The sequence below is a fragment of the Apiospora hydei genome (genome assembly GCF_038363865.1).
Source record: "Apiospora hydei strain CBS 114990 chromosome Unknown utg000004l_segment0_segment0, whole genome shotgun sequence".
Lineage (NCBI taxonomy): Eukaryota > Fungi > Ascomycota > Sordariomycetes > Amphisphaeriales > Apiosporaceae > Apiospora > Apiospora hydei.
In genome coordinates, this window is record NW_027117363.1 from 5183460 (window position 1) to 5209893 (window position 26434).

The 26434-nt window shown below is 55.6% G+C and overlaps 12 protein-coding genes across 12 annotated transcripts; 7 read left to right on the forward strand and 5 right to left on the reverse strand.

Annotated features, from left to right (window-relative positions):
• Positions 1-1275: 1275 nt before the first annotated feature.
• On the forward strand, positions 1276-1806 carry PG997_004150 (uncharacterized protein; the record flags this gene model as incomplete). The annotated part of the gene is made up of 1 exon (XM_066808465.1): positions 1276-1806. The coding sequence occupies one exon, from the start codon at positions 1276-1278 to the stop codon at positions 1804-1806; it is 531 nt and encodes a 176-aa protein (XP_066672083.1).
• A 1148-nt stretch (positions 1807-2954) lies between these two features.
• On the reverse strand, positions 2955-3288 carry PG997_004151 (uncharacterized protein; the record flags this gene model as incomplete). The annotated part of the gene is made up of 2 exons (XM_066808466.1): positions 2955-3172; positions 3240-3288. 2 exons carry the CDS (start codon positions 3286-3288, stop codon positions 2955-2957), a joined length of 267 nt encoding a protein of 88 aa, XP_066672084.1.
• Positions 3289-6867: 3579 nt separating this feature from the next.
• PG997_004152 (glutathionylspermidine synthase) lies at positions 6868-8292 on the forward strand (the record flags this gene model as incomplete). Its single annotated transcript, XM_066808467.1, has 5 exons — positions 6868-7197; positions 7248-7427; positions 7454-7657; positions 7681-7863; positions 7891-8292. The coding sequence occupies 5 exons, from the start codon at positions 6868-6870 to the stop codon at positions 8290-8292; spliced, it is 1299 nt and encodes a 432-aa protein (XP_066672085.1).
• A 261-nt stretch (positions 8293-8553) lies between these two features.
• On the reverse strand, positions 8554-9108 carry PG997_004153 (uncharacterized protein; the record flags this gene model as incomplete). The annotated part of the gene is made up of 1 exon (XM_066808468.1): positions 8554-9108. The coding sequence occupies one exon, from the start codon at positions 9106-9108 to the stop codon at positions 8554-8556; it is 555 nt and encodes a 184-aa protein (XP_066672086.1).
• Positions 9109-9963: 855 nt separating this feature from the next.
• PG997_004154 (uncharacterized protein) lies at positions 9964-12347 on the forward strand (the record flags this gene model as incomplete). The annotated part of the gene is made up of 3 exons (XM_066808469.1): positions 9964-10633; positions 10711-11597; positions 11649-12347. 3 exons carry the CDS (start codon positions 9964-9966, stop codon positions 12345-12347), a joined length of 2256 nt encoding a protein of 751 aa, XP_066672087.1.
• Positions 12348-12373: 26 nt separating this feature from the next.
• Positions 12374-13126, forward strand: PG997_004155 (uncharacterized protein; the record flags this gene model as incomplete). The annotated part of the gene is made up of 1 exon (XM_066808470.1): positions 12374-13126. One exon carries the CDS (start codon positions 12374-12376, stop codon positions 13124-13126), a length of 753 nt encoding a protein of 250 aa, XP_066672088.1.
• A 326-nt stretch (positions 13127-13452) lies between these two features.
• Positions 13453-18017, reverse strand: PG997_004156 (uncharacterized protein; the record flags this gene model as incomplete). The annotated part of the gene is made up of 11 exons (XM_066808471.1): positions 13453-14059; positions 14136-14849; positions 14910-15152; positions 15203-15380; positions 15445-15472; positions 15538-16092; positions 16176-16802; positions 16862-16966; positions 17038-17696; positions 17749-17932; positions 17988-18017. 11 exons carry the CDS (start codon positions 18015-18017, stop codon positions 13453-13455), a joined length of 3930 nt encoding a protein of 1309 aa, XP_066672089.1.
• A 1521-nt stretch (positions 18018-19538) lies between these two features.
• PG997_004157 (uncharacterized protein) lies at positions 19539-20165 on the forward strand (the record flags this gene model as incomplete). Its single annotated transcript, XM_066808472.1, has 1 exon — positions 19539-20165. One exon carries the CDS (start codon positions 19539-19541, stop codon positions 20163-20165), a length of 627 nt encoding a protein of 208 aa, XP_066672090.1.
• Positions 20166-20575: 410 nt separating this feature from the next.
• Positions 20576-22257, reverse strand: PG997_004158 (uncharacterized protein; the record flags this gene model as incomplete). The annotated part of the gene is made up of 2 exons (XM_066808473.1): positions 20576-21586; positions 21655-22257. 2 exons carry the CDS (start codon positions 22255-22257, stop codon positions 20576-20578), a joined length of 1614 nt encoding a protein of 537 aa, XP_066672091.1.
• A 727-nt stretch (positions 22258-22984) lies between these two features.
• On the forward strand, positions 22985-23933 carry PG997_004159 (uncharacterized protein; the record flags this gene model as incomplete). The annotated part of the gene is made up of 3 exons (XM_066808474.1): positions 22985-23330; positions 23387-23770; positions 23824-23933. The coding sequence occupies 3 exons, from the start codon at positions 22985-22987 to the stop codon at positions 23931-23933; spliced, it is 840 nt and encodes a 279-aa protein (XP_066672092.1).
• A 159-nt stretch (positions 23934-24092) lies between these two features.
• PG997_004160 (uncharacterized protein) lies at positions 24093-24461 on the reverse strand (the record flags this gene model as incomplete). The annotated part of the gene is made up of 3 exons (XM_066808475.1): positions 24093-24158; positions 24230-24378; positions 24443-24461. The coding sequence occupies 3 exons, from the start codon at positions 24459-24461 to the stop codon at positions 24093-24095; spliced, it is 234 nt and encodes a 77-aa protein (XP_066672093.1).
• A 1154-nt stretch (positions 24462-25615) lies between these two features.
• On the forward strand, positions 25616-26170 carry PG997_004161 (uncharacterized protein; the record flags this gene model as incomplete). The annotated part of the gene is made up of 1 exon (XM_066808476.1): positions 25616-26170. One exon carries the CDS (start codon positions 25616-25618, stop codon positions 26168-26170), a length of 555 nt encoding a protein of 184 aa, XP_066672094.1.
• Positions 26171-26434: the final 264 nt, after the last annotated feature.

Below are 26434 nucleotides of genomic sequence, written 5' to 3' on the forward strand. Positions count from 1 at the left end.
CAATCCAACTCAATTCCATTGCTGCCAACCAGCCAGCCACATCAGCACTTACAACCCACGAGACAGGCATGATCGAGTGCTCTCCACTGCGTAGGCGTGCTGTTGTGTTGTGAGAGTGCACATCTGTCATGGTGAGCGAAATGGACTTGCCAAGCCCGAGTGAGTTCTGCATCATGTCAGGCAGGCCCCTCCGCTCCCCTGTATCGATCTCTTTATACGTTACGTTCAATACCTCCAGACAATACTACATTTACCCCGGTCCTGCCTGGACACGTACAACCTTGCGCAAACCACCAGCCCAGCCAGGAAACAAAAGTCAAAACAACATGAATCGCAACATCGAATCCTGGGCTGCTGCTGGGCATCCTCATTTCCAGTACGCGTGTCTTGGGCATTTGACGTCATGCAAACAATCCCGTCTCTTAGCTTCCCCTAGGCGGGCACCGTCAATCTGATGCTGCTTCTATGTAGCTATAATAGGTCATGTAAGTACATGTTGGTTCTTGTGAGGCCAACAGCAGTCACCCCTCTTACACGGGACTACGAGTGAGCGAGCGAGAGAGAGACTGCTTCCAGAGAGACTCCAGCAGACTCCAGAGAGGAACTCCAAAAAAAAAACTCCAGGGTGGACAGGGTTCATGCACGATGAATTTAAAATGATGGATTATGGGTGTGGATGTGGCTCCGTGGAGACTGACTGGCGCGCCGACGCCCGCCCTAGGCTGCTAGGCCTAGCCTTCTTTGCCCAATTCCACTCTCACCATTCCACCTGTCGTGTTTCCTGAAATAACCTCAGCTCAGCTCGCACCAGCCCGCCATGGAATCAAGTCACTCTCGATCGTCCTGCATTCCCTTCCCTTATTTTTTCTTCTTCTTTTTTCTTCCTTTTGACAGGCCGAACCGTTTGTACCGGCAGCTGCCCCCACAAAAGCGCAACGGCTGGCGGGCAACTGTCAGCTCACTCCTTGTCTTCTTCCGTTCACATCCGTAAACGATGACGGACAGGAAATATGGATACACAAGTATTCTTGGGCATCTTTTATTTGATATACAGGTCACGTGAACCCGCCACCCTGCGGCTCGACTTTGGTGTCAACTTCGAGATGTCCTAGTCGCAGTCACCTTGATGTCCGGTGGGAGTCCAAAAAGGATAGCGTCTTCATCCCAGTCTCACCATGAAGAACTTCACGCCCTCATACCATATGGAATGCCGCGAATGCCGAAACACGAATTCGGTGAAGGGCAAGGTTAGGAGGTAAAGGGGACTGTATCTCCATGGACAAGGTCGACATGCTGCTCGGTCGACCGCGCAGCCCCGAGTCATCCCCTCGACAGGATAACACGAGACTATTTCCCAGGAGAGCTGGCAGTGTCCGTCGTGGCCGGGGATTGATGCTTGCAGTCGGCAACCACATTTCCTATCTACCACCGGTGTGCAACCGCGAGAGCTGTTGGAATGGCTGCCGCTGGTCTCGGGAGTCAGCCTTTGCAGCCTGTCCACGACCTGGCCGCTGGGTTCTCATTCGTAGTGCCGCGAGCGACGAGGTGAAAATCGTCATCGAGCAACCAAGCCGTGGCACTCTGTGTAGCTTGGGGTGTCTTACAGCGGCTGACTCTGTCCCCTTCCCACCCCACGGCTGTGGAAAGCCAACAGGCACTTTCTTGTCACCGGCGTCATCTCTCAGCACCACAGAGTCTGTTCCACGGTGCCTTCGCTCTGTGAACCAAGCAATCCTTGTTTTGATGCATGCTCAGACCTGGGATTTGAGCAGTTATCACCATCTCCAGCCCCGGTATGTCACCTAGACCATGGTACTAAAAGCTTCTCTCGTTGGTCAGCTGAGTTGTTTTGAGCAAGTGTCCAAGATCGCCAGGGGGCCTCATCGTTTCCGATATATCAGCATGCTCACGTACGATTGCATTTCATGCAGGAACTGCTAGAGAACGTAACACCATCTTGGGTCCAAGGTTAATAAATGGTTGCGTCACCCGAATCCCGGGTTTCTTTGGTCGTTGGACCTGCATTCTCTGAACGTTACCTTAAGAGCCCATGTCCCTTCGTAGGGGCAGGTAGCACATCAAACAGATTAGGCAATGACGAGATTATGCTTACCTGGCGGGCGTGAACGCCAAAAGCCGAAACTGGTAACGTCTAGTTGGAAGCCGAGGTAGTAGCCAAGAACACGTTCCATTCATAGGCTGCTTCTTGGGAGGGAATTCGTCAGCAAGCACCCAGCAGCCTATGGTTGACTAACCGTCGAAGATGCAGTAACACCTGTGTCCCACCCTCCAGAGCAGATTCTCAAGGTGATACAGCCCGCCCGCCAGGGTCCTATTGGGGAATCAGAGGCATACAAGCAGGTTGTGAACCCCCAAACTTGGTGGCTTTATTTCATGGGTACCTTGGGCTAGCCGGCACTTCGGTGTGTCTCCAATGATGGCTTGACCCAGCTTGAGTGCCAGTCGCTGTCAGCTTTCGGTATGGCGTTTCAGAGTCTCCTCGTGAGAGCCAGACTATCTGCCTCGTCCTGCCTGTTGTTCTTCGAGCCCAGCCGCTGGTTGTCGACACTCTTGGGTAGCCGGGGTTGATTCCCAAGAGCCGACTTGGATTTTCTTTCTCTCTCTCTCTGATCCAGGCACGCGTTTAGATGAGCGTCATGTTACACCACAAATCGTCTGTTTGGACAGTAGGATGAAAAGAGTGGCGCCGTAGTATATAAGTTCTAACCAGCTAGGAAATAGGAATCTTGAGATAAAAATACAGCATCCGTGAAACGACCAACCCGATCCGTGTACTTCCAAAGTTTCTAAGCCCGTAGAAGGAGACACCAAAAGACATCCGTATTCAACTTGAGCTGCTACCAAACCAGAACTTGACTACCACCATGAGGAACACGGCTACCGTGCTGCTCCCCTATCGCCCTTAAAGAGCGTTGGGCATGGAGGAATCCCCCTTATTTCTTTCCGCCCGACTTGTGATGCTTTTTCTTTGTGTCCTTGCGTGAGCCATTGGACGGATCTAGGGAGGCAGAGTGCTGGTAGGAGCCGTGGCCGGGGGCGACCCATTGAGCGGCATTCACCGTATCGACGCCGTCCCAGGGACCTCCGGTAGACTGCTCGTATATCCAAGCGTTGGTGCTATCGTACGAGCCCGTTTGAGGCTTTGGGTGCTCTTTTCCCCGCGGGCAACATTAGCAATGGAAACGTGCGGAGTGTTGAGGTTACTGATGAACACTTACTCTTGTCCTTGTTGCTCGAGGAGGGCTTGCTTGAGGATTGATTGGCCATCTTGACAAACGGATAGTCGTAAACGTGGTTTGGGAAGCACAGCGGCAGTGGCTTGGTATGCAAGCTTCTGGAGGGTTCTTGATAGATTGGATTGGAAGACTGGATGTGGAAGGGTAACTCTCTGGGTGCTCAGTGGTGCTATTCGTGAGGATGCTGGGGAGATGCCATCATGAAAACCACAGGGAGAGCTCGACCTTTATATAGTAGACGACGCGGCTCGATTACGATGCGGTGCGTTTGATCAGGTTGACCCCCTTCCGTCCTAGGAGCTTTACTCCGAGTCGCTCTCTCGCTCAACTCGTAAGCTGTACTCGACAACAACCCAATTCCATGATGATCCGACGGGGGGTTAGCTGCCAATCCATTCCTACAAGAGGGTACGTACCCCAGTCCGCAGTCGAAAGAAGGGAGGGAGCATCATCTTCCTCCATCTCGGGTGCCGGTAAGCCACAATATTGTCAGATGCACCTGTGCAGAATGAAGCAACGGCGGTCAGAAGCTTTACCTGAACAAGCCTCTCAAGGCGCTCTGCTCGTCAGCCCCGAAAGCGCTGCTGCTCACAACGTGGTTATTGGGTGTGACAACAAGGACGGCCCATGGGAAAAGCAGGCAGATGGACCCTTGATCCATGGCACGGTATCACAGAAGAATTTCTTCTATACGGACCGCTAGAAGGCTTCTAGTCGTACCGGGCCAGCAAACAAACGTGCCAAGCAAACAGAGGTCAAGTCCTCATCGAGGCATGTGATACTTTGGGACTGCCCGTCCTGCTAGCGGGTAGCAATCATCATCGCCCACCCCCCAACCTGGGTTCTTGTATACTACACAGCACGTTCTATAGAGCGACGAACTCGTCCGATGTATGTCGTATCGCCGATGCCAGCAGCGGGAAGGCAGGCAGGGGCCGCTGGATCTGCATGCAGCTTGCTGCTCATCAACCTGTTGACTTGCAGATGCTGCGACTCATCACATTTTTCGCCGCGTACGGCAGCCCGGCTGGGGGATCCGGCGTGATCCTAGCGTGCATGGCGACCGAGACGGCTACGGAAAGGGGGTGAAGGACGATGTGAATTGCGAATGTACCCTTTTCCCCTTGCTGCCCATCTGCTCGCACCACCATACACACCTGAGCCTAAATTCTACTTGGCAATGGTCGCCCGGGTGGCTGCAGGGCCCAGCGACGCCAACCGGTCGAGGGGAGAAGAAGAAAAAAGTGTCTGGGCGGACTGACTGGCTCTTATTCTGCAATCACGGTACATCGGCTTGGCAAGCTGCCCTTGCGTATGGTAAAGCCCCTACCCGGACACACACACACGTGTGCACATGGCACGGAGGCTTTTTCCCAAGAGAGAGAGTATTCCACGAAGGACGTCTCACCGGGGGAGGGTCTCGTTTCCGGTTTCGTCACATATGACGGGCCTTACCGATCGACGGCTTTCGCTTGTTGCTCTGCAGTTGGTCGCACAAGACCCTGATTGGGCCTCCAGGGGTCGCCACTACTGCACGCGGTTTCCCTCCCACCGGTAATGTCCGCCCCGCTGAAGCAAAGCCCAAGCTGGGGTTTTAGCCTTTATCCGACGACATCTCATCGCCTGCCTCCCTCGCTCCCGGCGTGCTGTGTATGCCGAAACACGCAAGGGAGGAGAAGAAGAAAAGTAGCGACGGAAAGAGTTCGTCAGGTTAGCCCGCACAGACAATGTTGACGTCCTCCTGCATCGCGAACATCGGGTCCTGCTCGCGTGACATGGCACCCCCCTTCAAGACATTGATCGCGTAATCAGAAAAGGGGTTATCAGAGATGACGGACAATTCGGACAAACTTTACAAATGCCCCGAGACAAACAGCGTCAGTCGCCTGTTCGTAGCTCCATACAATTGAATAGGCGATCGCGAAGGCAACGTTCCTCCCATTCCGGCTCTGTTTCCTCTCTCGCTCCTTTGCGCGCGGGATGAGGCTTGTTGGGTGGCGGCCGAGTCAGGCCATTGAGAGGGCGTCGGAGAACGAGCCAGACTGACCTGAACGAACAAACTTGATTCGAGTGGCACTGATAAGAAATACAATCATGATACTATTACACTCGTGGTTCATGATGTGCGGTTTTCAGCCAGCCCGGAGCGACTTCTCCCCACGTTCAACCAACCCCTTTCTCATCCCATCCCTGCTCCGCTGACTGATGTGTATGTATACACATGTGCGAAGCCACTTGTTCTATCAACGGTTCGATCAAGGCGTCCTTCTAGAACATCCCCAAAGACACGCCATGGCAAGCTGAATAATCCGGATAGGGGCGTTCCAGCCAGTCAACCGTTACGAGTCCCACGTGGCATTGTCTAGCTTCTCAGGTCGGGATCGATAGTGAAGTGATAACTCGACGGTAGAGCACGCGGATCAGGCCATGTCGATCGCCACCATTTCTAGCCTGAAATCGTGTCACATTTCCCAAAGATTCAGGCTTCGACCCAAGCAAGTAAGGAAAGATGACAAATGGCATTCAGAAGAGCCTAGGCAGCGACACATGGGCTGTTCCCACGTGTCAGCAGACGTTACTGTTTCTCGATGAATAGGGGTTATCAGCGCCGCCATTCGCGCCTCCGCCTCCGCCTCCGCCGCCGTGACACCTACCAGCCGAGAAAATTCGGCTAAACCTCCTCTTCGCGGCTCGGTTCGAACATGATCGGGAATCAAAAAGAGAGATGGGATTAAAACGAAAAGTACTATTCTTAATCTGGCATGGGCCTGTAACAACAAATCGCTATCACGACTGGTGGCGCCCGCTTTGCCCGAGCTGCCTCGATACACGAGGAAGGAGATAGCGGCTTGTCTGTTTACGCAAGTAATGTCTGTCAAGTAGAGCCGAGGGCAGATGACCCAATGATAAGTACGTCATTGAATAGTTCAGCGCCCGGGCTAGGCCGGCTGAGCCTTGACTTGGACGTGCACCTGGAAGCGGTCTTTTCAGCTGGATTCTTGGTAAGGAGGGTGTGAAGCCTCCAAAGCGCTAACGTTATTGGCAGGAGGCGTTGCAGCCACACGCACGACAGCCTGGAAAGGGTTCACTAGAATGACATGACGCCTGTTCATACGAGGCGCGTTTCTTGAAGCCAGCCGAGTTCTCCGTTCATTGACCGCTGTTCCCCCAAGAGGCTGCCACGAGGTGACACCAGTTTGAATCAAAGCTTGTGTGATTGTGCATTCAGGGACCGGGACCACAATGTGCCGACTCGTCTCGTAATACTGTTTGTTATGCATTCTTCATGGAGTCGGGCAACCTGGTTAGTCGACAAGGCTCCTCAGTACAAGACGTGAGGGCGATGGAGAATATTCTGATTGGAAACTCTGGGTGAACCATCCATCTCCAGGAGCTAGATTGAGTTATATACTTTACGTACTCTGCCTATCCACCCACCGGACGAGTAGACTTTGGCGGTTGGGTATTTTCCAGGAACCTACGTAGCTAGGTATGTAGTTGCCGTAGACATAAAATAGCAGCAACAAGAGATTGAAAAAAGAGAGAAATGGCAAAAGGCCTGAACCCAGTAAAGTAACCTGCTCGATGTGAAGTGGATGGAAACAACAACATGCGCCGCATCAAGATTGACAAGAGACCCAACGCGACTCGCCTTGTGCAGAGCCAGGGCCTGGTCTACAGCTATGAGCCATCGTCAGAAGGGGGAGACGACCCCTACTGGCCCGACAACCGGTACTACTCCTTCACCAGCGACGAGATCGCGCTGCTCGAGACGGCGGGCCAGGACGTCTTCGCCATGTGCTGCGAGGCGGCCGACTACCTGGTGGCGCACCCGGACACGATTACGGACAAGATGGCCATCCCCGCCTTCTGCCTCCAGCAGATCGCCCGGTCGTGGGTGCGTGAGCCGGCGTGGGGCAGCGTCTACGGCCGCTTCGACGTGTGCTTCGGGGGCTGGACCACCCGGACCCGCGCCTGCGGGCGCCCAAGTTCTACGAGTTCAACGCCGACACGCCGACGTCGCTGGTCGAGGCCGCCACCATCCAGTGGCAGTGGCTGGAGCAGACGGGCCACGGCCGGGACCAGTTCAACTCGCTGACGGAGCGGCTCGTCGCGGCCTGGCGGCGCAACCTGACGCTCATCGAGGCCGAAGCCCTCGGCGGCGGCGGCGCCCACCGCCCGTCTTCATGGACCAGATCGGCCGGTCCCGGGACAACGGGCGCTTCTACGACCACAAGGGCCGCCACATCGACGTTTGCTTCAAGCTGTACCCGTGGGAGTGGATGGTGGAGCAGCCGTTCGGCGCGGCGTGCTTCCGCGACATGGAGCACGTTGGCGATTGTGACGGCGACGTGCTGCTGCTGCCGCCAGGGGGCGGCAACGCCTACACGGGCGGGACCGTCTGGATCGAGCCCCCTACAAGATGCTCTGGAGCAACAAGGGGCTCTTCGCGGTGCTCTGGCAGCTCTTCAAGGACGACCCGCGGTCCCGGTGGCTGCTGCCCACGTACTTTGAGGCGGAGGCGCCGGCGTCGCTCACGCGGTACGCGCGGAAGCCGCTGCTCGCGCGCGAGGGCGCTGACGTAACGCTGCACCTCGACGGGCAGGTCCTCGACGACACGCAGACGGGGTAGTACGGCAAGGAGGGCTACGTGCGGCAGGAGCTCGCGGTTCTGCCTGCGTTCCGGGACGACGACGAGGCGGGGCTGCCGAAGGGGGAGGAGGAGGAGGAGGAGGAGGAGAGGGATGGACAAGATGGCGGTGCATCCCCCACTACTTACTACCCCGTGCTGGGCCTGTGGTTCGTGGACGGCGAGCCGGCCGGCATGGGCATCCGCGAGGATACGCGCAAGATCACGGCGAATGGGTCCTGCTTCATTCCGCATTCCATCAGCGACGGCGAGACGACGTACGAGCGCAAGCCCGTTCCTACCGCGGCGGAGATCGAGACGCTTCTGACGCTCGAAAACTACCCAGACCTCAAGAACAACTCCCATGGGGTTCTTGACTACATTGAAGGGATCGTGCGCGAATAGAGATAGAATATAATGTTATATGACGAATAATTATGCTCTGGCGATTGTTGGTTGTACATCAGACGAAGGAGTTTGCCAATTGCCGTTCCTATTTCCAAGCTCACTGAGCCTCCCTGATCCCAAACGTTTCTCAAACCATCTGAGCAAACATGCATAGTAGCTGATGATGAATGATCCTGCATGAGGAGTACTGTGTCAGAAGGTCCCTTGTCTTGGCCTTTGTCCGAAAGCGCTACTTACTCAGGAGATGCATGTGAGGGTTTAGCCGCGGAGGAATCCAAACGGACGGGGACGGCTCGCTCCGCCGCTTGTCTTGGGATAGTGCCCCCCGTGTAGAAAAGGAGGCGGCAAGACGACGATACCGCCGGGACCTCCATAACCACCGGAACCGCGGGAGCCTCCGCCGCCGCCGCCGCCGCCTTCGCCTCCTCGCTTGTCGTGTTTCCACCCGAAGCCGCCATAGACGATGCCGGACTCATTTTCCCACAAGCCGTCGTCCTCTGACTCCTCCGGTTCCGACTCGGCGTGTGCCCCTTGGCTCACCTCAGGACGGCGATCACGCGGCTGAGAGCTCTGGTCCTCTAGAGTGCGAGGAGAGGAATCGGGTTGAACTGGCGATGACATGTTCTTGGGTATAACTGAAGTGACAGGCACCGCATTCTTTTGCGTGGATGGGTTGGCGACTCCGGTGTTGTTGTTGGGCGCCTCTACTCCGCCATCAGATGCGGCCGTACCTGCATGGACAGTAGTTGATGCAGCGACAAACGCGGCGGCGGCGAAGCGGAGAATAGGAAAGCTCAGTTGCTTGCGCTTCATGGTGGAAGAAGGTAGAGGGGGCTGTCCGAAGTAACTGTTTGATTGTGACGGTTACAAACGGTGGTGATGGTCTCGTCGCCATGAATTATAGCGTGATCGGCAATGTACCTGTTGAAGGAAGCTATTGGTCTCGTTGGAAGGAAGACAAGCCTTCTAGAAAGCCTTCTAGAACGTCCAACAACGGCAACTTATGTAGCCTCGAACCCAGCCAGATCCGACTGGAAGGGCTCGGGAAGCCTTCGAGAAGGACTCGGGAATAACCACGGCCTTTGCATCTTGGGACCAGTCACGCGCACCACCTTGAGGACCATTGAGGGGGATTTGGTATGCAGGTTGCGAGGGACGATGGAAGTCTAATCGCGAACAAAACCATCAAACCCCGCAAGATCGGTGGCGCTGACGGCCTGTTTGCCGTGTTTGCCGGCCGCCGTCCCATCGCATGATGTTTCTTATCTCCAGTGCTGGCCGCTAACTCCCGCGCTCTCGATCTCATAGCAGCTTAATCGCCCGATTCGAAGAAGATTGATAGAACGGGGAAGGGCATCACGGCTTCAGAGCCCCAGATGGGGTTCAGTCACCCCTCTGATGTCATTGGACTTGGTTAGTGTACTGGCCGATATGCAAAGATTATCTTATCAGATCCGGTTTCAAGGGTCCCACACGGTTCCGGCATCGGCGTTGGTTCGGTCCCGACGCAACGCACGCAACCTGTTACCCGATATGTCCGACATGGCTATTCTTAGGACAACCACCCGGGGGTAGCACGATCTTATATTTTCGTTCCTCGCATCACTATCTCGCTGGAGCCGTCGGCTGTGGGCCATCTGAGAAGACCCCAACTCTGCAAACACAGCCATGACCGCGACCAAGACTCTGCGGATCGGAGTAGACGTGGGCGGCACCAACACGGATGGCGTCATCCTGGATCCGGCACGCGCCTCCGAGCCCGACAAGGGCATCCTCGCCTCCCACAAAGCGCCCACGACCGCCAACCCGGGCCGCGGCATCGCCCACGCCCTCGCCGCCCTGTTCGCGCGGGCCCAGCCGCCCGTCCGGCCCGAGCAGGTCGCCAGCGTCTCCATCGGCACCACCCACTTCGTCAACGCCGTCGTGGAGCGCGACCCGGCCCGCCTCTCCAAGGTCGCCGTGCTCCGCCTCTGCGGGCCCTTCGCCAAGCATGCGACCCCTTGCATCGACTGGCCCGCCGACATGCGCGACCTCGTCCTGGGCTACCACGCGCGCCTCCAGGGCGGGCTCGAGGTCGACGGCCACCTCATCGCCGACATCGACCCCGCCGAGATCTGCGCCCAGTGCGCCGTCATCCGCGAGTGCGGGATCCGCAGCGTCGTCGTCGGCGGCGTCTTCAGCCCCATCGACACTGTCGAGCGCCAGGAGGAGCGGGCGGCGGAGATTGTGCAAGCGGAGATCCCAGGTTGCGATGTGGTGCTGTCTAAGCAGGTGGCAAACTTGGGCTTCATCGAGCGCGAGAACGCGGCCATTCTGAATGCGTCAATCCTTTCTTTCGGTATGTTTCATCTGATTCTGTTATACGTATGCCGTTAAGTTTCCAGCACATTTGTGGTATGCTAACTGTGGATATAGCAAGAAGGACCATCAGATCCTTCCAAGAACCAGTCAGGGCGTTGGGGCTGAAATGCCCAGTCTTCATCACTCAGAACGATGGCAGTATCCTATCAGGGGAAATGGCATCGAAGCTACCTATCCGGACATTCTCCAGTGGGCCGACAAACAGTATGAGAGGCGCAGCTTTCTTGGTCCAAGGGGAACTAGATGAGAATATCATGGTGGTGGATATCGGCGGTACGACTACAGACGTTGGATTACTACTAGCCAATGGCTTTCCGCGGCAGCAGGCAGCTTACAGTGACCTGGCTGGCGTGCGGATGAACTTCTCCTGCCCGGACATCAAAAGCATCGGGCTCGGTGGTGGATCTATCGTTCGACACAACGGCAGCATGACTGTAGGACCCGACAGCGTCGGCTACAAACTGACAGAAGAAGCGCTCGTTTTTGGCGGCAAAACTCTCACAGCGACCGACTGTACAGCAGTTGCTGATCCTAGTCTCGAACTTGGGCAAAGGGGGTTGGCAGAGGGGGCAGTAACCGAGACGGAAATTTCACAGTTCAAAGCAATTGTAACACACAAACTCGAGAAGATCATCGACAAGATGAAAACTTCGCCCGATGACTTACCAGTGTTATTGGTGGGCGGTGGTGCCATTATTGCACCAGACCAACTAAAAGGGGCAAGTCGGGTGATGAAGCCCAAGTACGCCGAAGTCGCCAACGCCGTTGGGGCCGCCATGGCCCGGGTCAGTGCTGTGGTTGACACCGTCAAGTCTACGGAGTCCAAGACTGCGGAACAGCTACTCGATGAGATCTGCAGCGACGCTATCGAGAGAACCGTGGATGCCGGGGCACTGCGGTCGACGGTCAAAGTCGTGGAAAAAGAGAGCTTCCCGCTCCAGGTATGTACAACAAAACCCATAACTCCTTTTCGAAGATATGACACTAATTAGGAGAAGTACATCGAACAAAAAACTCGTTTCATAGTCCGAGCCGCGGGTGATTGCGATTTTGCACGAGCTCATCTTGGCAGCATGCAAGCAGTGGAGGAACAAATCAGCGAGATGGACAACAACATGGACGAGTACGAGAAGTCGACCAGACCAACTAGCGACAGGACGGCAGAAAAGAAGGAAGTCGACATCTCTACATACCGGCCGCACGTGAGGAATCGGGTCTGGTACGTCAGCGAAACAGACGTCGAGTGGATCGCCACCGGCTGCTACATCCTCGGCACCGGCGGCGGCGGCAGCCCCTACGCGCACATGGTGCGGCTGCGCCAGATGATCCGCGACGGCGCCGTGGTCCGCGTCGTCAGCCCGGACGACCTGCCCGACGACGCGCAGGTCGGGTGCGGCGGCGGCGCGGGCTCGCCGACGGTGGGCATCGAGAAGCTCGAGGGCGATGCCATGCTGCAGGCGCAGGAGGCGCTCTACAAGGTGTGCCCCGACCGGCGCGCCACTCACATGATCTCGGTCGAGATCGGCGGCGGCAACGGCCTGCAGAGCATGGTCTTGGGCGCCAGCGGCCCCGGCGGCATGGACCTCCCCGCCGTCGACGGCGACTGGATGGGACGCGCCCTGCCCACGAAATGGCAGACTACCCCCGTCGTCTTCAACGAGCGGTCCCCATCTGGTCGCCCATCGCGGTGACGGACGGCAATGGCAACACCATCGTCATGCCCGAGGCCAAGTCCGACATGCACGTCGAGCGCATCATCCGCGCCGCCCTGAGCCAGATGGGCTCGGCCATCGCCATGGCGGACCCGCCCGTCACCGGCGCCGAGTGCCGGCGCTGGGCCGTCGAGCACACCATCAGCCAGTCCTGGCGCATCGGCCGGGCCGTGGCAAAAGCGCGCGCCATGAGCCGCGTTGACAACGTGGCCGAGACCATCCTCGAGGAGTGCGGCGGGCCCGGAGCCGGCCAGGTGCTGTTCAAGGGCAAGATTGTCGGCGTCGAGCGCACGCTGCGGACGGGCCACGTCTACGGCGAGTGCATCATCGAGGGCGCCGACGTCGCCGAAGAGGTCGAGGGCGCGGGTGCGGGCGCCGCCCCTTCTGCGCGAAGCTCTCAGATGTTCGAAGGCCTGATCAAGATCCCATTCAAGAACGAGAACATCGCGGCCATCAGGTTCACGAGGTCCAGAGTCGGGGGCGAGAGCGCCGATGTGGAAGGAGAGGTCCTCGGGGTTGCGCCGGATCTCATTACCGTCATCGATGCGCAAAGCGGCGAGGCCATCGGGACGCCCGAGTATAGGTACGGCCTCCTCGTGATTGTGCTGGGGATCACGGCGAGTGAGAAGTGGACGACGGAGCGAGGCATCGAAATCGGAGGCCCCAAGGGGTTTGGCATGGACCATTTGACTTACAAACCTCTTGGGAAGTTCGTCAAGCCAAAGAGTGTAATCGACGAGTTCGATTTGCAAGAGTAGGCAGTTGCTTGCACCTTTCACGGACTATTTGAAACGTAGCAATAGCGTCCATTCGGTCCGTAAATTACCACAGATCTCGTTCGCACACCACATTCTCCGCTGTTGTTAAGTAGTACGATAAGCCCCCGAAAAATATACGGGCTACCCCTATTTGACGTTGGGGGACATCAGAGGGTCGTCAAGCAGGGGTAGCTCGTATATACTTTTGTTTTTTCGACTTCCTTTAATTTGCCCACAACAACTCAGAATCACCGACACGTACGAACATAGTCGTTTCCTAACAGAGAGGTGTTGGCTCCCTCATAAATTGTGCGCCAGTATACTACCTACTCGACCTTGAAATCACCCTCTGCTTTCCTGATCTTGAACCACTCCTTTACATATGGGAGGTTGGCGTGGGGGCCATACGGCTCTTCCGACCACTGCGCCTTCGGAGCAGGCAGGCCAGTCTCTTCCAGAAACCTGGCTCTCAGCTCCTCCAGCGTCCCGCCACGGTTGTAGATGCTGGGGTATTCCACGTGCTTCGCCTTGAGCTCGGCGCGGAGCGACTCGGTCTCTGCGGTCAGCACCTCGTAGGTCACCGGATCGACGACGACGCCGTAGTTCTTCCTGGCCCCCTCGTGCGTGACCAGCTTCTGGTGGACCTCGAGCGCGACCTTCTCGGCGGGTCGCGTGAAGGGGTCGCCCAGACCGCCGCCGCCCCAGGTGATGTGCTCGAGGACGTCGCCCGGGTCTACGCGCATGTAGTCGCACTTGCTGTGGAGGTACACCGCTTCTGGGTTCGCGGACTGGGAGTACCGGTAGAGGACCTTCTTGGAACGCTGGCCGGGTTGGCCGCCATCGATGCCCCAGGGGTAGGTGAGCCAGCGATCGTCGTGTAGTGAAAACTCACCCCTACTCAGGAATCGGTATCGAGTCCTATGAGCATTGCCACTAAAGCACCGAAGAGAGATTAGCAAGCCGCTCAAACAACGTGTGGAAGGGTAAAAAGGGAGGGGGGTAAACACACCCTCGGTAGAAACCAGCACCGCCACTGTCTGCAAGAGACTCGTTCGCTTCGATTAAAAGCGGGAAAGCAAGCTCGGTGCTCTCGTTGGGGACAGACTTGATGGAAGGGAAGAGACAATGCATGTCGGGGCCGTCGCCAAGGGGACGCGCAGGCACCCCGCCGAATGCAATAGAGTACAGCTGGAAATAGCTGCCATCCGGCTTGAAGCCGGAGTAGAAGAAGTGCGGCGAGTCGCTGAAGCCGGCAGCGGCGCGGTACGCCTTGTTGTGTTGGCCCATCAGGGCCTGGATGACGTCCATGATGCGACCAAGCAAATGCGTTCGGCAGCTCAAGGCCGCGGGGCGAACTGGGCGCAGGATAGAGCCCTCCGGGAAGTCCACCTCGATGAAGTCGTACAGGCCTTCGTTTACCACGCAATGGGGATCGAAGACGGCAAGGAGGTAGTAGCCCACAAACATCTTGAACATGGTCGGCGAGACGTAGAAGTTGATGGCCGTGTTGCTCTGGGCACTGGTGCCGTCAAAGTCGAACTTCAGCTTGTTGTCCTTCTTGGTCATCTTGCACTTGATAGCAAAGGGTCCCAGCTCGCCATTGCCGCCATCGTCGATGAAGTCGGTGAAAACAGCTTCCTCGTCGCCGAACTGGGTTTCGATCAGCTTGGACACGGCCATTTGGTTGCGCTTCAGCAGCTCTTCGCACGAAGCTTGGTATATCCTGTACACCTCGTTAGTATGCGCCATCCGGTCTTCGTCGGCAGAAGGTAGGGGTACTCACTCAAGGCCAAACCGCTCAACCAACTCACAGACGCGAGCGCCGGCCGTTTTGCAGGAGGAGACCAAGGCCGCTATGTCAGAGCGGTACCAATCCGGCATTCGTGAGTTTCGGCATAGAATATCCATGATATCGGCGTTGTAGACGCGTCGCTTATAAAGTTTGCAGATGGGAATCTGAACACCGTCCTCAAAGATTGTCGATGAAGAAACACACATGCTACCGGGCACCTTGCCACCGACATCGCTAGAACACTATGTTAGCTGTGCCCAGGGAAAAGGGTCGCCAGAACGTACGAAAGATGGCCGAAGTTTGCTGCCCAACCAACGATCTCGTGCTTGTGGTATATGGGGAGTAGAATGATCACGTCGTTCAGATGGCTGATGGCCCCTTCAGTCGAGTAAGGATCGTTGGTGATGAAGATGTCTCCTTCGTTGATCGTGCCGCCGACCTTTTCCCAACCACGAAGGAATTCTGCAATAGCGATTGTCAGTAAGCCCCATACAAAACGTATCGACCTCATAGATTATGTACTCACGGCCGATGAAAGATCCGAACTGGCCAACCTGCAATCACGAGCATTAGCGCACAGAAGAAAAAAGACACGGCCGCAAGTCTTTAATATTCTCACCAGCATTTGCCCCTTTTCATTAGTAACAACGTTGAACTCGTCTTGCTGCTCCCGGATGCCGGGCGACATCGAGCATCGGAGGACGAGAGTATCCATCTCGATGCGAACTGCCTGTAGCGCAGAGCCGACCAATGTGGGGATTAGAGGCGATTTGGCTACTTCCTCCCTCGCGGACTCCTTGGTGAAGTCCTTGGTCTTGGCGAGGGTGGACTCATCGACCGGCCTGATTAGGATGTTGCCAATCTGGTCAATCTCGCCGTAGAAGCCAGGGAGGATCAGGGTGTTCGAGTCCATCTCCGAAACGACACACGGTCCGTCCAGTCGCAGGCCCGCCGTATTGAGCTGCGCTCGGTCGTAGAAGGTGGCCTCGACCTGCCTTCCCTCCACCGTGATCGTCTTCTTGTGGACCACGGCGGTCTCGGCCACGGAGCTTGGCAGGCCATCGGTCTCGGAAGACATGGCGGCGAATTCTACCGGCGAGGAAGCGTCGGTGGCAGTGACGCCCAATCGCACCAGCTCAAACTCCAGGTCCTCCATGGAGAAGCCGAACTGCAGCTCATGTATTGCATTAAATTTCTCAGCCAGCAGCTTGAAGAGCTCTTCTTTGCCCTTGGCAAGCTCTTCGGGGTGAAGGAAACGGTGATGTCGAGGGCCTGGCCGTGGTATCGGATGTCAGCATCGTAGGTGACGCTGATCTTCTTTTCCGAGGAGCCTTCGAGTGCTGTGGTCATGGTATCTGTGCAATGCTTCTCCAGGTTCTGCAAAATTGACTTGAGCTCGTCCAGGGAGACGCTGGATAACGTCTTGATGTAGGAGACGGACTTGGCCTCGGACAGCTTGGTGGTTGCGTCGCCTTGCGCACACAAGACACCCGGGGCTTGCGGCACGATGACTGGCCACGAACCCAGGAGCTTGCCAATGGCACAGGCGTGGAGTGGCCCGGCGCCCCCGAACGCGACCAACGCGAAATCTCTCGGATCGTAGCCTTGCTCGACCGAGACCTGACGCAGTGCTCCGTACATGGTCTCGTTCACCAGGTCGAGGATGCCACTGGCAGTTTCCTCTACCGAGATGCCCATCTGGTCAGCCACAGATTTAACTGCCGTCACTGCTGCTTGTACATCCAGCTGGAAATCGCCGCCCAGCAACTTGTCTGGCAGATAGCCAAGTGCCAGATTGGCATCTGTCACGGTCGGCATTGTCCCCCTTTCTTGTAGCAAGCCGGTCCGGGGCTGGCCCCGGCGCTCTCGGGGCCAACTCGCATGCTGGCGGTGAGATCGGTAAACCGCGCGATGGAGCCACCCCCGGCGCCTACGGTCCGTACATCAACCGAGGGAGCCCTGACGGTCAGCTTGTCTACCACAGTCTCTCTTCGCAACGCGGGCTTGCCATCGACGATTAGCGCGACATCGGTTGAAGTACCACCCATCTGTCCCCATCGTTAGCTCCGCACCAGATCTTTGTCAATTCTGTATAGATCATCATGACAAGGCCACTTACATCGAGGGTAATGAGATTTCTGTAGGGTGTTTGTTTAGAGATCACATCCACAACTCCCTGAACACCACCAGCAGGACCTGACATCAGCAGATTCACTGGGAGCTCGCCAGCTTGCGAAAGACTAGTCAGCGCGCCATCGCTCTTCAATATACGGATGGTCTTGCTGTCAGGAAGCAGTAGTTTCTGTAAACCATCCATATATCTCTTCACGATCGGCTTAACGACGGCGTTGGCAGCGGCTGTGACCGTCCGCTCATACTCACCGGCCTCGGGCAATACGTCAGCGGAGCAGATGATCTCGATTTCGGGACCGAACTCCTCACGAACGATCTTCACCACGGCCCTTTCGTGCTCGTCATTTACGTATGAGTTGAGTAGGCTGATGGTGATGGCTTCAGGCTGTTGGCGCTTCAGGTCGGCCAGGTCTTCACGGAGAGCTGCCTCATCGAGAGGAATGGCGACCTCGCCAGTGGCCGAGATCCTGCCGGTACACTGGACGGTTCGCTCCAGAGGAACTACCGGTTCTGGGGGCACGAAGCTGATCCATCCGCCAAGTCCTCCTGGGATCTGGGATCGTCGATTTGTGAGGACCTCTTTGAATCCCGCTGTCACGATGAGCCCGGCTTTTACCCCCTTTGACTCGAGAATAGCGTTTGTGGCTTTTGCACAGGTCAGCCGTGATCAGGGGTGTAGTGGGGTGGTATGCCCTACCAACAGTACTACCGTGGTGTATGTAAGAGAACTCGCCCTCCCAGTTGTACTTGGCCTTGAGAATCTTTCGGACCTTCTCGATGCCATCCTTGACACCAATACTCTGGTCCTGTGGTGTTGAAGCCGTCTTGGCGCGAATGGTCTCTCCTTCTGGCGTAATCACACAGACATCGGTGAACGTTCCCTATACACTCTTCAGCGGTGCACCGGTCCAAACTCAGGGGCATTCGTGCACTTACACCGACGTCAACTCCTAGCCTGTAATCCATCCTCTCCACTGTCCTTTCACCCAGTGTGCTGTTTTGGCGACTCCTCGATTTAGTACCAAGCGTTGATACTTGTAGCAACTACGCAAACTTGGGTTGCACCAACAAAGCGACGTTTCGTATCATCTCATTAGGGGGGCGAGTCCTTTTAAGGATCTTACATCTCCAAGTTTGTGCACCCACAAGCCCATGCATGTCTTATGCATGTCAGCCTCTGCCAGACAGTCGAGTTGATAGCAACGGATATGGACTCTTATCACCCCCGACGGAGCGGATGCGGCCAGAGGCCTGATAGAGTATCGGGAGATAGGGGCCGATGGTTCGAGATGACTGCTTCAGGCCGGGCTGGGCGCATTCAAAGCCCAGAGACCCAATCCCGAGAATACCGTCCTGAGACCCCTCTGCACACCCCATGGTCAAGGAAGTTGGGGGGCGAATAGCTGTCGGCACACTTGAGCTCGACTTTGGATAGGTAGGCGGAGACGGGCATGGGGATTGGATCGGGGCTTGGCAGATTACCCCGGCTTGCCCTGGCCAGATAGATGCAAGACGAGCCGATTCAATCGTTCGCTCCTCCTCCCCCCTGTCTATACCGTCCATCCACATTCCTATCTATAGTGGAGACAGCGGGGGTATTCTGTATACGCCCTCCGGACCTAACGAGCAAGCAAACATGCGATTACATCACATGGCAGTCGCACTGTCTGGGAGGTTCTGTCTGGCGTGCAGGGTTGCTTCGGATGTGCTGCAAAGTGGGAGAGGGGGAGGACGGAGACCCGATAGGCATCCATATCCCTACCACTTTTCGGCACTGGTATGCACTGGCAACCCGATCGTATGCTACCATCGTATCAATCCGTTGGGTGGCGTTCCGCCGGCAAACTGCGTTGTCCTATGTCTTCTGCACGCCCGGCACCTACCCGACAGTTGCATTCATGATCACGCCTGTGTTAGAGGATTCTGGGATGCACAGCCACTGTCAGTTTCCCCCGATCCTTATTTTGATGTTTTTATGCCATACCTGCCTTCAATTTGATCCTGTACTGAGCAGTACAGCATAGCAAAGGAGTAACTGGGCCGGCCTTTCTTATAGCGACAGATAATCCCCAGGCTAACAGTAGCTTTTACTGAAGTGCGGGAATACGAATAATATGAAACAATTACGCTGGAAGGCGGTCTATGATTCTAAAATGAAAGGCGTGCCTGTTTAACTCGTTGCATCCTGCAACAAAGACCTCCTTCGTGGCTGCCTTGGTTGTTTGACGAAACCCAAGACAACGTTCCTTCCCTGTGACCAAGATGGCCACAGTATGATACCAGCAGAAATGGCGAGCGGTCTGGACGCCTTGATTGCTAAAGGACCGCACTCTACCTACGCAAACATACATCAGCTTCCTCAGCCAAACTTCGCAGGCCCAGTATTGGAAGCATTGCATGACTTGTTCTGAGTAGCCTCCCGTATTTTGTCCCTGACCAGACCCGAAGTCCAAGTATACTTGCAGCGCGCCTCGACCATTCGCAGCAATGCCGAGCTTCCCAAAACCATCCAAGTGCCAGGGGCCCGCGTTGGCTGAAGCCGAGCTCCCTAAGGCACCACGGGATATGCCTCTTGGCATGGTCCATTGCCGCGATGTCTCGCAAAATCCACCATGGAAGCCCACTGGCAATGCGCAAACCGTCGGCTGTCAACATGTACTACCCTCGAAGCCTGCCAGCAGAAGTACTCGCCCAAAGCAGCCTTCCGGCGGCAACGACACGCATGGAAAGGAGAATATGAAGCCTGTCGTCAACCAACCCAACAAGAAGAAGAAGACGACGACACAACGACGCCGGCACCAATCCAGGAAGGGATCGCCGCCACCACCGCACTCGAGGAACGGCAATACCCGCCCATCTCTGCCTCCGTCCTCCGTACTCATCCGCCAAGGCGATACACTGAACCGGGAGCTGGATCGCGTGTTGAGAAACGGCAAGATGCTGTTCTGGCAAGAGAACATATTCACGGACGCCTTCAGGAAGATCCGCAAGGCGTTGCTGGAGCTGGGCCGCAGGGAGGAAAAGGGGGTGCCCACCACCGAGACGGAGAACCATGCTCGTGCCTATGCAAGACAGGCATTTGATCGCTTCAAGATATGTATGGAGAAAGCCTAGCCTACCGCACATGGAAAATAGATTTGTGGCCGGGGAAGTCAGGTCTAAAAGTTGGATGCAACACCGGTTGTATGATTCCATCGACCGGGGAAGGGGCAAGGACTTCCTTTCATCCGGGTCATGGGTATGGATTATTATTGACTATCGAGTGGATGGGACTGTCGCATTCATTGCAAACTCATTTGCATCGGCAAGTGGAAGCCAGGAAGAGGAACTGGGTGGTATAGTTTGATAAACGGCCGCATTAGCTTGAAGAAGGCAGACATCAGTGCTGTTTTTACACATCTAGATCAGCCGCAGCTACATACATCCAGCAAACTCTGAGTATCCTTTTCCTAGACCTAAACGCCTGACGCTATGCAGAAAAAAACGGAAGCCCGACACCATCATCCATCCATCTCCTACACCCCTTATACGCCCGCGAGCACTATCTCCAGCATACCTTGGACCTCGGTGGTCAGCTGTACGGTCCCGGTTTCCTTGCTCACTCTGCGGCATAGAGTCTTAAACCCCTCGCCCAACTCCTTGCTTTCGCCAGCGTACTCGCCATACAAGTCCAGGAGGTGTGTTGCCACATCAGTGCAGACACTCGTGTAGCGGGGGTCAACAATGTGCTTCTGAACCCAATCCAGGACAGGCATAACGCTCTCTTCGTCCCGCCCTTCGAGGGCCTCACGCAGCGCTGAGCGATGCCGTAAAGCCACAAGAAGAGTGAGTACAGAAAGGGGCGCGTAGTGTTTTGACCTGGTATCGAGGACACGGTCGAGCGCTGATACAAAATGGCCTCGTCGGAGATCTTTTTGCCAAGCTGTCTCCTTGGTTGATCGGCTCTTCGTCGCGGGGTTGCCAGCGATCACGACATCGGCACCTTCGCCTAGAAGGTCCAAGCGACCCTGGGCCGCGCCAATGCGCTTCCTCTTCGCCTTGACCTTGTCGTGTTGCGCAATATTTCCTGCAAGCAGAGCTGCCATCTCTGCCTCGCGTTCCTTGGTCTTTGCGGCCTCGGGGCCAGTAAGTCGTGTTTTGGTCGAGAGCTGGCCATTCTGCATGCCCACAGCAAGATGCCGGTCGTCATTGTTGGCTCCTGATGTGATGACACGCACGGCCAAGATGGGCGAGGGGTATTTTGCGCCGGCGACAACATTCCAACCGGTGGTCTCAAAGACCTTAACATGTCCGTCGAGACCACCAGAAACAACACGACTGCCACCCGAAGCCAGCGAGAGGGAAGTAACCGTCTTCTGGTGGTTCGAGATCATCTGAAGGGGCTTGGCAGCGACCAAATCAAGCACCGAGATTTGGTTTTCGCAGGCGGCCAGAACCGTAGTCCCGGTCGTGAGAGGGAGGACATCCTCGATGGGCGATGCATGCTTGAAGGTCATGACTGCAGCACGCGGCGCACGGGGGTCCCAGAGTTTGACCTGCAAGCTTGAATTAGCGAACACTGTAGATTGGCGACGCCCCCAGCTACAACATCCCCTCCACTTACAGTTGTATCATAACTACCAGTCACAATCATGTTGGACATGGTTCCTGGCATGAAGGCACCACTGCGCACGTAATCGGTATGACCCACAAACGAAGTTGTGCTGTCTTGGCTAGGGAGATCCCAGAGTCGAACAGTTTTGTCATCGCTCGTGCTCATAAGGCTTGTCAAGTCGGCCGGGGAGAACTTTGTCGTCCAGACGGGCTGCTTATGCTGGGTCCATGTCTTCAGAATGGCACGCGAGTTCACATCGAAGACTTGTATCTTTCCCTGGTCATCACCAGCAACCATGATCCTGCCATCGCGTCGCACATCTCCGCTCCGGGCAATGTCACCGAACCTCGTGATCGTCTTGACCAGCTTCCTCGTTCGGATGGAATACAGCTGCACTCGGGTGCCTGTTGTGACGGCGAACAAGTCACAATTCGAGGAGGACGCATTGCTCAGGTTCGTGGAAGGGGACGTGATATGGGTGACAGGGTATTGCGTGGGCGAGGGAATGTTCAGCTGGTTCTTGAAAGTCTTCCAGTATCTCTGCTCGGCAGTAAAAGGCAGCGGACCAGAGGGCAGCTTCAGCTGCGGGAGAGGAGCGACTTCAGCAGCCATGGTATCGTCAATTGCGGCCTTGGGATTGCCGTGCTGTTTGAACTGTGAAGCGTGCGACAACAAGAAGTTCTTGGATCTCGACCCTTCAATATTTTTTACTGGGCCGTCGGTCAATTGGGTCAGTATTTGCCGATTTTTTGCTATCGACCCATCTTCTACACCAGGAACCTGCTAGCGCGGCGATAAGAAGTGGATCTTGCTGCACGATAAAGTATGACCCCGGACAGTGGCTAGTGTGCTGTGGCTGACCAATCCAATACATTCTAGGTACGCATCATGTGCAACTTGAGTATGAAGTATGTAGCAACTGCCGGGCGTTCAGTGCTACACACATCAGATGCAATATTTCGTGCTCCTGTTACGCAATTACTGCCCTCTGATATCTCCATTCTCATGGTCTCATATCGGTTAAAAAGTCGCCCAGTGCGATGGCGATTCGTCGACAGCTCGAACTGTTCGTGCTTGGCAGATGGAACTTTTGTACAGGATATACCACTATCTTAATGTACTCCGTACTCTGTATAAAATGGAACATTGAACACTACAGGACCCCTGCTCTGCCTCGGTCCATCCATCGAATAGCCATCCATAGCCACTGCAACCGAGCCGGTGTGTCAGACATAGAAGTAGACATACCCCAAGATTCCGACCGTAATCACAGGAATACACCACCATCTCTAATCACTGAAACTCGCGTATTGATAGGCTTCGTTCGGTCACAAACACAATGCAGGCCTATTCTCATTTCAAACACTTTAACGTGTCCTCTCCCAGCGAATACGTGGCCCATGTGGAAATCAACCGGCCACAGAAGCTGAATGCCTTCATCGAGGACATGTGGCTCGAGCTCGCCAAGGTATTCGATAGGCTGTCGCACGATCCCGATGTTCGAGCGGTTGTTTTCTCCGGCGCTGGCGACCGGGCCTTCACCTCCGGGTTAGATGTGCAGGCCGCTAGCCAGGGCGGAGCGCTATCCGGCATCCAGGGTGATGGAGCCAGAGCGGCGACATCCATGAGGCACCACATAGATGAATTCCAAGAGTGCATCACCCGTATAGAGAAATGCGAGAAACGTATGTGTCACGGGTTTTTTGAAGCCTCTGTGCCGAAGCTAATCTGTTGTCGTTAGCCGTCATCTGCGTCCTACACGGCATCTCCTTCGGCCTGGCCATTGACATGTCCTGCTGCGCCGATGTACGCATATGCTCTAAAGACACTAAGCTGGCGGTCAAGGAAGTCGATATCGGGATAGCTGCAGACATTGGGACTCTGAGCAGACTACCCAAGGTGGTATCGAACATATCCTGGGTCAAAGACATTTCCCTATCCGCGCGGATATTTGGCGCCGACGAGGCACTCGCCGCGGGGTTTGTCAGTCACGTATATGGCAGCAAGGCAGAATCCATTGCGGCGGCCGTCAGTTGGGCTTCGCTGGTCGCCTCGAAGAGCCCGGTTGCTGTCCAGGGCACCAAAGAGCTGATTAACCACGCAAGAGACCATTCCGTCGCTGACAGTAAGGATCAAAACCCGCCATCGTCCCTGAATCAAAGCTGACATTTATGATAGGCCTGCGCTACACGGCCATCTGGAACTCGGCGATGCTTCAAACCGAAGACGTGAAATCTGCTCTGCTATCCGGGATGAACAAGACCAAGCCGCGATTTGCAAAACTGTAAAACGTACGGAGAAAAGCCTTGGGGGGATGAAGAGACGCATACACATTAGAAAGGAGGTCGAGACCTGAGTAGTTTCACCAATGCCGTTTAACCGTTGCACCGAGTACGCCGTCCATCCCATCCGGGAATCAATCAATCAATACATCATGACCTCATTCTCTAGTCCTTGACATCGCGATCCGAGTCGGAGTCCCTCTCGGGCTCCATGATCGTATCCTTTAAACGCTGTGTAATGTTAGCCAGCCAGGTAAAGCAAAAAAAAAAAAAAGAGCAGATGCGAGGCGCATAAGACGGACCTGGTCGAGCAGATACTTGAGTTGTTGCACCTTGTTCTCCTGCACCACCAGATGCGAGTCATCCAAGTCCTCAATAATGTACTCATTGTTCTCGCTGTTGATGTTGACGATGATGGACTTGATGGCCGGGTCGCACTCGACGAGCACACCTGGACGGGATTAAGCTGTGGTCGCTGGACGGAGCGCGGAGTTTAAGCAATCCTCCTGACCTACCTCTGACTGCTCGAACCATGGCGAGTGAAACGAACCTTCTGGCTGACTGCGTGCGCTGCCGGAGGTGTACTTAAGGATCGGACTATTGTATGTAGCCCGGGCTGTGCACTGCGTAGGATCGTATGCCCGTTGTCAGATGCCTTCGTTTTCATGTGTCTGTGTCTTGCATGGGGATTCAGGTGACGACGAATGCTGGATGGGCGGAAAGAATGGAACAGCCTCCAAGCCACAGGCCGAGACCCACCTGTTGACTCCCCAAGGTGCCAGTTTGGTGGGGAGGATGCCAGGGTGAGCAGTTTGCGAAGCTGCCGCTCTCCCGCAGCCTGGCAGGCCTTCCACTCAAGTCAAACAAACTGGATTTCCTGACACCCTTCCTGATAGGAAAATGACGAAGGTGACTTGCGCGATGGCAGGCTCGGCTTCCTCGGTGCAGGATGGGCGCCCTCGCTTCTAAAATGTCTCTTCAATTGAATTCGGCCAGTCTGAGATTACCTACCCATCTACATGTACTTACCTTACTTACTACCGCTGGTACGATTATTGCATTCAATAGCCACTTGCCTCTCCAACCTACCTGTCCAACCAAGACCTAGTTGTAGCCTGCCTGTAGGTTTCTCTCATGTCGCTGGTCGGTCGCTAAATAAGTAGCAGTTGCTGTGGCAGTACGCGTTCTACCATATTGCGAATTACGCACACGTCACATCAACTTCGGACGGATTGTCCACCTCTTACCATCGTCTAATACCCTCGTCATTCCCCTTGCCTGTTTACTTCACGTACGTCGATCCGTGTTGGACTTCTCAGCATTGGTGTGCCCTTGACCCATCACCAGCTTGTGCGCCCGGCAATTCGAGGAGAGTGGTCGCACGCGATTGAAGTCAAGAGCTGGTCTCGCCAACGCCCTACGAGAGGCATTCAGTTACCAACCCACCTCCCTCCCTGACACGGCGATAAGCACTGCTTGTTCGTAAGTTAGGACTTCAATCACGGTCTAAACCGTCCGGATCCCAGCACTAACAAGCTGATCTTGGGTTAGTTTGACAGTCGCATTCGGCTTTTGCTGCCAACTGTCGTAATTTCTCGATTCTGGAACTGGTTCCCATCGTCAACTGTACAACCCATTGTCACTTACACTTGCACCGGACTCCGCAAACCCAGGGGCAGTTGGACAAAATGTCTTCAGATGAGGATTCGGATTACGATGGGTTCGGAGGCAATAGCGCTCACCCATTCACCTGGGTCATGGTCCCTATCGTCGTGCTAGCCATCGCCGCCGTCCTGATGACCTGCATGCGATACCGTAGGAGGAACAAGATGTTAAGGGCGTTCGGCACAAACCCACCCGACCGAGATCTGGAATCGATGGGGTCGAGCAGATACAGGCGTCCGGCAGGCGCCTCTCGTTGGCAATGGGCCGGTGCTGGGGATGCACCTCGCGGCGTGGGGCGAAGAAGGTTCGGGCTCGGCGTCGCCAGCCGAGAGGAAGGTTTAAACGAGCTGGGCGAAGCGCCACCAGCCTATTCCAAGAGTCTGCAACAGGGAGACCACATCGAGATGGGAGCACCAACCGCATCCGTGGCACCATCAGCAACAGGAGCCCAAGCTGCGCCTGAGCCAAGGGGGCCCGGGGATGCCCGAACATCCAGTCCACCAGCATATGACGGCTCCTCCTCGAATAATTCTACCATTCCCTCAGCACCCCCTCCTGCGATTTTACCATCGCGTTGAGGGCGGTTTCCTTGCGATGTATGTACGATTTTTTTTGGCGCCAACAAGAACGTTAAGAAGATACCCTGGAAAATACGATATCATGACTGTCTTCAAATGAGATATTTGTAGCTGCTCTACTACCAGTCAGCTTGGCTTCTATACATTTAAGCCGAGAGTCATGAATACAAAACATATACAAAAGCTCTGAGAGCTCATTGGTGTCAAAGATCGAACAAGAATCGCCACGGTATCGCTTTATATTGCCTTAGCTAACAGCAGAGC